The 11,162-nt window shown below is 41.6% G+C and overlaps 1 protein-coding gene across 1 annotated transcript; it reads left to right on the top strand.

The window, feature by feature from the left end:
• The first annotated feature begins 1,029 nt into the window (after positions 1 to 1,029).
• Positions 1,030 to 8,867, top strand: LOC129730957 (uncharacterized). Its single transcript, XM_055690632.1, has 2 exons — positions 1,030 to 1,572; positions 8,253 to 8,867. Exons 1-2 carry the CDS (start codon positions 1,164 to 1,166, stop codon positions 8,597 to 8,599), a joined length of 756 nt encoding a protein of 251 aa, XP_055546607.1. The 5' UTR covers positions 1,030 to 1,163; the 3' UTR covers positions 8,600 to 8,867.
• Positions 8,868 to 11,162: the final 2,295 nt, after the last annotated feature.

Here is an 11,162-nt window from a genome sequence, read left to right as displayed (position 1 = left end):
ACGATCTACGAGCCAACGGGACAACCTTCGTTGGACCTACACAACACAGAGCGGAACAACCTTCGCTTGTTACGAGACACATACGTGGTGCCGGTTACCCGCGGCTTTATCGGGGTCAGTCAATTACAGTCACACTCGCATACATGCTTATCAACCATTGCTTGCATTCATACTCAAAATTCCCACTTGCATTCATTCAGAGGGGTTGAGGGAACCCTACCCTAGCCCTGATATTAAGTAGTTAATCAAAGCCGATTACCCGTGGTTTACTCGGGATAAATTGTCAATACAAATATCACAAATTAATTTTGGTCTTCATGACAAATTCGTGTATGTTAATTTCGTACTAATTTAGTTGCGTAATTTTATGGTTTTGTTTCTTTTCTCAATTCACTGTTCTGGTTCGTCATCCCAATAATTTCTAGGTTGCCAAGTTTCATAATATCTGGGACAAAGCAGTTTACCAATTTTTCTTTACGGTCTCCCACACAACGGATCTGAACGCTTTGTGTTTCAAATTATAGCCATGGATAGGAGGATCATCATCAATTTACGCAATTTTCAAACCAAACGCACCTGTGGTTCTGTTTTCGTTAGCGTTCTCCGTTGCGGCTTTTCCTTTCTTTCGTGCTCGGAAAGCGGCAAGCGAAACATCGCAATAGTGCTGCAAACCGAACTAGCCAAACTTGCGCATCTCGTCAGGGGACAGCTGTTGCAGCTGTCGTTCGAGACAATAGAAAATACTTCTCCCGTTTCCCGGCCTTGTCGCAGAAGCCAGAGACTTGAACACAACACTCGTATCAACACAAACTTCGAAGATTTGAAATCAATTTTTGCGGTTGATTTTCCACTTTCAATGGGACCAGCTTTGGCATTCATTTCGTTTCACCGCGAATTCAAGTGGAAAATTTGCTTCGATCTGATTCTTAAGCTTCCGCGCCGCTGCAACGGGTAAAAAAACGGTTGTCCTTTATTGTGTATAAATGCACTGCTCCCGGGCTTTTCATGGCCAGTTGCGATTTGCGGATTGTGTTGAAACAGATTCGGTGCTGAACCTGGCTTGCCTGGAACGCGAAGCTTGAAACAGCAATCAAACAGTGGTTAATGAAAAGTTGTCTCTGCGGGAGCTACTTTCTGCGTGGTGTTTGTAATTAAGTTATACAATGGGAAAACACTGTGCACGGGTGATGTTCGTTGTCGCGTGGGTGGCCTTTGTTGGGCGCTTCGATGTGACAGTAGCTCTCAAGGACTGCATAGAGGCCGATAGTCCCCTGTCGTGTTATGGAGCGAAAATGTTTCGAAATGTGATGAAGAAGCTGGACAAAGAGAAGTCCCTCCAGCTGGCGTCAGGCGTGGAAGTTGTGGCAATTGGTGATGCTGGGGAGGAACAAGAACGGGCTCTGAACGCGATTGGCAACGAACAGGAAGGACTATTCGATCGAATTGGCCGATATTTGGCCACTCATGAGCTTAGATTTAACGTGGGGGAAATGGTACGAAAAGTCGATATCCAAGATGTGGTTCGGTCAGTGTTTAACACAGTTCAACAAGAGTTGATGGCGAATATGGAAGGTAATTAACATGATGCTGCATTCGCGAACTCAAAGCTTAAGCTTGCGAAGTTGTCGAAGAGAATTCTTCTTCTCCTGAATTAGGAATTTAGTATTGTTAGCGTTGTGGTAAAATTGCAGTAAAAACTAGTCTTTGATATTCAGGAATTTTTATCAAAGCTGGAAAATTTCAGACTAGTGTTTAGTTTTAAGTCAATTTCTGTCGCTTAGACCAGTGGCGCTAATACTTTTGAAATCACCTCCATGGATTGTTTTGATTCAATAATTCAAGCAAACAAAATGAATGATAGTCGCTGTGATGCGCTGTTTCCGATTTTTATTTGGCTTTTCTTGCTTTATGGCGTAGAAATACGTAGTTTCCACAACATTGGGGTAAAAGTACCAATGAAAACAAATAAATGAAATAATTCATATGTCTCTGGGTAGGTACAATGTACTCGAATGATAACTATCATTGTTATGTTCCAAAACAGTGGTGAAGAACGAGCAAACGGAAATTTTGTCAAAAAAATAAAAAAAAACTTTATTGTATTTTTGAACTTATTTTTATTTACTGTTTTGATGTTCAAGCGCAAAAACAAACATTTTTAGAAAATAAAAAAGAACAAAAAATTGCTTGGCTTGGTACAAAACAAGTTTTCACTAAAGTCTGCCTTTCATAGATAAAAAGAGAAGTCCCCTATTACCATAATTGATGTTCATTCAACATTTATTTTAGTACATAATAGATTATGCTTTACGGACACTTTGTAGAGTTCATGCGCAGTGTTCGTCAGACGTATTTATGTCTACAGTTCTCAGGTTCGAACCCAAGTAGAATCAAGCCATCTGGTGTCGAAAGAACAAAGATTTAGAAATATTTTCTGATTACAAGAAACATCAAGTTTCGAATAAATTAAAAAATACCACAAGGTATACAACCCTAGGGGTTGTATGAAATGGTGACGTAGGACTAAATATATAATATATGCTAACTAAATATTATTATATGCTGCGCTAAACTGTTCATAGGTAACACTACCGTTTGTTTTTGATAGTCGTTATTTTAAAACTAACGATGCATGAATACATGAAAATTTTACACTAGTAGTAGTTGCGAAAATTCTCATAACTCTTATCTTCAAGCATCTATAGTTCTGAAAAGAACCGATTCCATAATATTCAGTTAGAAATTCGTGCTACAGAACGCTGATAATCGCACCATGAATATTTTGTTGGCCGCGCATAAAATTTGCTCTCCGCTGTACCCTCCAGTAGCTGTGCTAGCAAAATATCCTGCATCGAACGATGGTAAGTGTTGCTGCCGTATGCAAAATAAAGGTGTAACATAGTTCCGCAGTGCCTGGAAGTTGACTCGTATGCAGCTCTCGTTTCTCAATGTCGCGTACCTTTAACAGCTGCACTGCTCTCGCCTTTGTGTAACTAACTAAACTGAAGCTGAATTTTCTACACGCAGTCAGTTCAGCGTAGATTTTTACCTTCAAGGCGTGGCCACGTAGCTTATAGAAAGAAAGAGAAACAAACCAACACATCTTCAATACTACTGAGTGATTTTCATAAGCATCAAAAGAAAGTTTTTGCTTTCCCGATGCGAAAATCACTCTGGTTCTTAGATTAACTAATTTTCGTTGCTGATATTTGATGATAACGGTGTTCGAGTGAACACAAACAAACAATTAAACCGGAAAATCACTCAATTTAGCAGTGAAAATTCTTGAAATGAGGGTTATATCTTGTGACAAACTATTCATAGGTAACACTACCGTTTATCTTTGGTGCGTCCTGGTCGTTATTGTAAAAATGATTATTTAGAAATAGATGAACATTTCACACTAGTAGTAGTTGTGAAAATTCTCATAACTCTTATCTTCATCATCTAATAGTTCTGACTCGAACCGATTTCATAATCTTCAGCTCGAAATGTAGCTACAGAATGCTGATGATCACACCACCACCGGTAGCATCGATTATTTAGTTGACCGCGTATAAAATTTGCTCTCCGCTGTGCTCTCCAGCAACTCTGCCAGCAAAATATCCTGCAGCGTACGATGGTTATTGTTTTTTTTTTTTTTAACTCTAATATTTATTTAGGCCCAACCGCGAAGCATAACGGGGCCGAATATCTTTTGGAGTAGGGAAAAGCCAGCTTGAGTTGAGCCTGTATCCCAACTGCTCCTCCTCAAACAGGCATAAAAACCCTCTCATCTTTTCTCTTTCAAAAATACAATTTAAAAATACATGTCATTTAAGCCTACGACTAACATTAACATCAAAGTTTTTCTCTTTATAACTAAATACTAATCCTTACTACTATTCGTTGAGGGTGATGGTTCCTTATCTCTTTGAAATCAAAACTTATATCTAAGTTCGGTGGATCATGTCTCTCAGAAAGAAGCGATGATTCATGTTTCTATAAAAAAGATGAACGAAAGAAAGAAAAAAAAAAACAGAATTAGTGTGAAACTTTTTAAGATTGTTGTGTTGGGAGAAATTAGGAGAGAAAGCATAGAGATAATCAAATTCGATACTTGATATCTCTTAAAAAGTCGTAAATGGGTATTACAAGCGCGGGGTTGCGGCTAGCAAGCACATCCCGTACTTGCATTGTAAACGTCACTTTCTGTTTCCGGAGAGAATCTATAAGCTTGGCCCTTGCTCTGTGGTACTTAGGGCATACGAAGACTATGTGGTCAATATCTTCGTACCCTCCACATTCGCACAGATTACTATCGACTAAGTTTATTCGATAGAGGTGTGCGTTTGCAACATAGTGATTGGACATTAGGCGCGAAATAACTCGAATGAAATCACGAGTTAAATCTAACCCTTTGAACCAAGCTTTTGTAGACACTTTGGGCGAGATCGAGTGCATCCATCGCCCAAGGTCGTCTTTATCCCACTTTTCCTGCCAGTTTTCCAGAGCCAGTTGTCGGGGCAGATGAAAATACTCGGTATAGGTGATCGGTCTATCAAATATCTCTCCTTCTATGGCACCCCTTTTTGCTAATAAATCAGCTTCTTCATTGCCTGGGATGAGCAATGAGAGGGGACCCACACAAAGCAGATAATGAAAGACCGATCAACCAGCACTTCTAATATCCGTCTAATTTCCGGAAGGAAATAGGACGGGTGCTTGACCGGTTTAATCGATCGGAGAGCTTCGATAGAACTGAGGCTGTCCGAGAAGATGAAGTAATTGTCTGGTGTCTTGAGCTCGATAATTCGCAGCGAATTGTGTATGGCAGCTAATTCAGCTACGTATATGGAGCAGGGCTGTGCCAGTTTGCGAGATATGCGATGATCTGTGTTGAAAACGCCATATCCGGATTGTCCATCCATCACAGATCCGTCCGTGAAAAAGGAATTCTGTTTTGGGAGGTGGCCAAATTTTGCCGAAAATATTGATGGCACAACTGTTGGTTTGAGGTGATCGGGAATTCCATGGATTCCTTGTTTCATCGTCAAATCAAATACAACAGAAGAATTGTTGAGCGATGTTGAAATCTCATGGGATGGAGCAACAACCGAAGGGTTTATCTCCATGGACATGAACCGCTGGTATACTGACATGTGTTACATGTGTGGCCAGCTTGGGCCCCTACTGGAAAACAGCTGGAGAGACAGCATTTAAATTGCAACGCTGCATTTTGCGTGCTGTATGAATCAGGTACCAAACGTTGCGGTACACTCGGCATGGCATGGTAGCGAGTGTGCTGTAACGCTTAGGCTTTCATTGAGTAACGGAACTTACTTGCACGGGTCAGTGGTTTGAATCGAAATTTGTTTGTTTATGGTTTACGGTGCCGTACAAAAGAGTTGGTATACGACAGGAGTCGGCTGCCCCATCTACAAATAGGGCGACAAGCTGGAGTGCTCCAACTAACACGACATCAATGTCGCCTTTGAAATACTCTCACAGATTCTGTTCTGTCGTCTTTCACTTTTGATCAGGAGGTTCGTACGCTAGCATCAAGCGGGTTTTATAATAGCCCCCGTCACCTCGGAAAAGATCTTTCAGACAGAGATTCAAGAAAACAACGTGCTCACATATCACATCTTCATTGGCTTTACGGTGATTTGATGCTTTTCACAAGGCAGACTCAGCTTCTGGGCTTCGCGGTTGACTTTGACATCATATCACGTAACTTTGCGACGGTGGAGAAAACCTACACCCGACTGAAAGCCGTTGCCAGTCGAAATGTACTGCGGATAACAGCGTTAAAAAACGGGATACATGTTAGCGTGAAGCCTCCCAACTCAAGTCTCTGTAGTCGACGATGAGCTTGAGGTGGTCAACAAGCTCGTGTATTCGGGGTAACTGGTGACCGTTGACAATAACAACAGCAAAGAGATTCAGATACGCATCCAGGCTAGTTTGCTTGAAACTATATCGACTGCAAATATTGCTGACCACTTCCAATCACAATTCAGCAGCGTATATAGCATTGAGACGTGACCACCGCTGATAGTTTGATAGTCGTTTGAGCTGATAGTCGCTTACAGGTTTAGAGATATAAACAATATATGTTTTCGAATCAGCACGATTTCAAATCTTCGACAACACCCGCCACCCCCCAACCATCGACACCTATGTCCAGGCCACCAGCGTGGTTGGCATAGACGTCACTAGCCAACTACGCTGGTGCCCCCTTTTTCTACTCAGATATATATGCGGTGTTTGATAAAATGAATAGTGATTCCAATAGCCAAATTTGACGAAGTAGGCATGAATGATAACTTAATTGTCGGGCTCGAATCGATTCTAACTGGCAGAAATATATCTGTCAAAATCGGTGACCACCTTTCCTCATGCTTTCCCGTTTGGCCTAGCGTTCCTCAGGGAAGTTATGTTGGACCACTTATATTTCTGCAGTTCACGCAGTTTATGAACGATGTCAACTCTGTTCTAAAGTACTCTAAACTATCTTGTTACGATGACTTGGAGTTGTATTCCACGATAAAACAACCATTAGTCGCATTGTTCCTGCGACCGTAATAATAGGAAATCGTTGATGGATGTCGTTGTTGTTTACGCCATCTCAGGTAGACGAAACCTTGCAGTCTACTCTACTACGAAATCCAATGTTTGCTGTTTAGGTAAGAACTGTTGGAGGATAGTCGCAACTTAGTTAAAGCGTGCTTAACCGGTGACCTTCTTCAGGGTAATATTTCAGCATACGCTGCCGCATTTTCCTGTCATGAATCATCATGACTTTCATGAGCCAATGCGAAGTATGTCTCGTGTGTTTGATAGCTTTTAGTATGTTTTTAATTTTATTGTGTCTCGCGAAGCGAACAACATTGTTTTAAGTGTGTTTTATTTCCGTTGATTTTTGTTTTTATTATTAACCCATTTCCGGTGGCATCACCTGTCATCTAAACTTGGATTACAGCTTAACAATTAAATTTGATATTTTAAACGATGAAACTATTCAATACGGGTAGAGAACAGATCGATCTACAATACGCAACACTTGTAGTAATACCAATTGGGAGATCATTTTTCGAGGTAAAATTTAATTATTCTCCGCTGGGAAAGGGAACGCCCAAAAAAAAGTTAAAATTAGGGTCTCTCTCTCGAATATTTTTGCAACACGACGAGGGTTACGCGAAGGGGATAGACTCTCGTGCCTGCTGTTTACTATTACTCTGGAAGGTGTGATAGAACGAAGATCGACAAAAGAGTCATGGTGTCAATTTTACGTACATCGAACTGAAACAATCAAACAAATTGGACTGATATTGAATGCAACAAAGACGAAGTACGGGAAAGAAATAGGGTCAGCATAACGGCGCTAACCTCTCTGATGAAATCAAGGTGGTTGATGAGTTCGTATACCAGGGCTCACTGGTAATATTGAGGACCAACCTTCCATTCGAAGACCATTTTTCTTTGAATACAGATAAATAACGGAATGTGGGGAAGGCCAACGAATGTAGAAGCTGCTTGGCGAGCCATCGATCATCGCCAAATAAACAGGTTGATGTGGGCTGGACATGTCGCAAGGATGGCAGACGACAACCGGGTATAGGTGCAGTTGGTGCAAAAGCAATTCGTCAGGGACGAGGCAGTGAGGTGCCTCTCAGACAAGGTGGATTGATCAAATGGATAACGATCTGCGAACCCAATGCAGACTACAGAATTGGCGAGCTGAAGCCACGGACCGAGAAGAGTGGCGGCGCTTGTGAACAGCGAAGACTGTACCATGGCTTGAAACTGTTTGATAAAAAATCAATTACTTTGCAAAAAAAAAAACGAAGTAAATTGAGTTTTATTCCGCTGAGCATCCACACAATCCTATAATGGAGCTCGATGATACAAGGAAGGAGATGCCAAAGCTAGCACTACGATTCTACTGACACTAACAGCATTTCCAGAGCCGGGATTCAAGCATACGACGACTGACTTGTTAGACCAGCATCGTACCTCGAGACCAGCTGGGAGATTCGAGCACAGTATTTATTGACAATTATTGGAATTCAAGGAAGAAATTTCTTCAACTCTTTACGTTTCACTTTTGATCTTTTGAACCTGTGTTCAAAAGATGATCATGTTCATTTTCTAACCGATGGTTCCTCTGAATTTGAAAGCAGAATTTGATACATATTAGAACATATATTTAAAGCGCTACTCTTGATGGATCATACATATTTCTCACAAACCTTTCCTTTATTTTCCAGAGGGCCGCAAAAAGGATAAAGGAGGATTAGGAGCACTCATGATGCTGGGCGTCATGATGAGTAAGCTGCTGGGCGCAATCGGGTTCGGCAGTGTTGCCATGCTTGCGATGAAAGCCCTCGGTGTGTCCACTATAGCCCTGGTACTCTCCACCATCATTGGGCTTAAGAAGCTGACCGATAGCGGTGGAGACAGTAAGGGTCGCCAGGACTCGAGTATTCGTGTCGTCCCCGGTGAACCGATCCACCGCAACGCCTACGACGATTATAATATGGATAATCAAAAACGACGGCGGCGGCGGGCCACGGAGACTCTACCATATCGCGGATGGAGTGCGATTTCTACGTAGAATTATCGGGAGCTACTTAAGCAACTCAATCAGTATTTAAGAAATTTGAAAAAGTTGTAAGAAGACTCGATTGAATCAGAAACATATTTTCTGGATACTAGATTAATGACAACTTAATCATTCTTGAAACGAAAAATACAAAGATGATGTATGGTGATAATGTCACAGATTGTAAGGTAGGGAACCTTATTTGAAGAGTTTTTGTAGCTTCTTGTGTATTGAGACGACATACTCGAAATGTGTGAAGTGAAATACAAACATAACTATATCAACTTGTCCACTATCTTTTTCTCTGTCAGCACTTGTTTTCAGGTTATAAAACTGATATAAACAAACTTCAGCAATAAACAATTGAAGGTACCAATCGAGGGACACTATGTCGATCAGGGCTGGCAGTTGATGTGGGTAGTAGTACCCACTCGGAAAATATTCATGTGGGTACTTACCCACACGGAATTATCGGACAAAACCAAAAAAATGCAATGTTACCTATGTTCGGAACTATAAACTATGTTAAATTGCCGCGTATATGAGCAATTTTTTCAAGGATATCGTTGAGTGAGAGGTTATATTTTATTCATTTCTTCAAAAAAGTGAGACTTTCTCTACTGTAGGTAAAGCCATACCAGAAGCCCGTTTCTATAAAAAAAAGGCACAAAAATGGTCGATTTTTCATGAGTCACTTCTGGACGCAATGACGAAACTACCCATGCACCATCGATCAGATTAGTGCCACCGGCCAAAACGTGACAATTACCTAGCGAACATGGACATAAATGTCAGGAAACGGCAGTCCTGTCCATTGGTCTTGGAGATGTCGGCAATGACGCAGCGGCAGTGGCTGAACAAAAATGGAAAAGTCGATTTTCACGGCAATCGCGACATGGTGGTGGTGATGGACGTCGGGCCTTATCTCAACCTGGGTGGCAATGACTGGCAGGGCACTTCGTATTTTATTTTCCTCACGAAGAAAGTGAGCCCCGAAGGTGAAGCTCATTACACACACCAGGTTTTCCTAAGAAGGTGCTGCTGTGGTTGACTTGCCGGAATTTGCGTCGTTCGTCAAGAAATACCATACGGGCGAAGACACGGTGTCCTGGCTGGATCTGCCGTCGACCCACTACTCGAAGCAAGCGTTGGATGAGATAGAGCGTCCTCCAGCTGCGTCCCATCGAAAGTTTCTGGGATGACCTGAAGCGTAAGATCTACTCCAAACTTGCCGCTGAAAACTGAGGAGGAATTCAAAAATAAGACGAAAAGAGAACAAAAAAACATGTCTACACGCATGTTTTCGCCAACAATGAGAAAGTGCCGGTCAACTGCCGGAAGGCCGCTCGCAAGGGTGTATAAATTCATCAAACCCAACTATCTGTCTTAGTTTTTTCCCATCACCATCCGAAAAAAAGGCAACTTTTTAATGCAAACATTACTGCTGAACGAAATTCTAATTGTTCAAATTGTTCTTATACATTCCATCGGCACCCTATCGTTGATACTCTGTCGATTTTTGGAAAAATTTTGTTCAGATATCAGTGAGCTTGAGACGGACACCAAACTACTGAACAAGACTCGAGGATAGATCGCACCAGTGAATAGTAGAACGATCAGAGACAGTAAGAATCCAGGAACTAGGTAGCTATCTTAAAAAAGAATCTCAACTAACCATTCTTTGAGATAATTTCTATCAAGTGCAGACCAAATGAGAGTGCGCAATTAAGGTTTACCCCAAGGTCACGGGTGTGAGCTACTCGTTGCAATGTATGGTTGAGTACGGTGTATTCAAATGTTTATTAAGCTTGCGGTGAAACGTAATTACGTTGCACTTCTGAACACTCAATGTCAACATATTCTTCGTGCACCATATCTCGAACTCGTTGATCATATATTGCTGTTCCAGACAGTCGTATAAGGCTTTGATGATCACGAATATTTTCACATCATTTGTGTAAAGTAAGCGAAACCCAAATGACAGTAAAATGCAGGCTTCGTTGATAAATAGTGTGAAAAGTAGTGGACCATAATTGTCCCTAGTGGAACGCCGGATATATTGGTGAGAAAATCCGACTCATCCAAACCATTTTTCGCGCAAATATGTCATTCTTACGAGAAGTCTTCATTCAAGTCTCTGAATACATAACGCAATTTCGAGCTAGCTAAGGACACCACAATTTACAGGAACGGTTAAAAGTCTATGTAGGCTTCAAATGGTGAGTTGACAACCTGGAAGGAGCGTCAAACTAAGCTCCGGCCCTCACAAGTTACTATCTCCCACCATCAGGAGTCATATGATTGCAAAAGACTGCCAGCTAAAACATGGACACAACGGATTGGTGTTGCCTGGGCAATGTTGTCATCGGACCTGTTCAACGGAATAAGAACTACGATTGGAAACTTTAGACATGGAACTGGAAATAGCTCTACTTTGCAGGATGCGGCAAGATAGGACAGAAAGTATGAAAAAGTGAGCACCGGGCGGCTACTTTCTACCAAAATTGCAACACCACCAGCAAGCTGAGGCTTCATAATACTGGGCAAGATGCGCCAACGCATGATGGGGTGGCAC

This window comes from Wyeomyia smithii, chromosome 1, assembly GCF_029784165.1.
Source record: "Wyeomyia smithii strain HCP4-BCI-WySm-NY-G18 chromosome 1, ASM2978416v1, whole genome shotgun sequence".
NCBI lineage: Eukaryota > Metazoa > Arthropoda > Insecta > Diptera > Culicidae > Wyeomyia > Wyeomyia smithii.
Note: the sequence above shows the minus strand (reverse complement) of the source record. Positions and strands in the feature narration are given on the sequence as shown.

Coding starts and splice junctions, on each gene's coding strand:
- LOC129730957 (XM_055690632.1), top strand. CDS start 1,164: ATGGGAAAACACTGTGCACGGGTGATGTTCGTTGTCGCGTGGGTGGCC. Junction 1,573..8,252: donor GTTGATGGCGAATATGGAAG/GTAATTAACATG, acceptor TTTATTTTCCAG/AGGGCCGCAAAAAGGATAAA.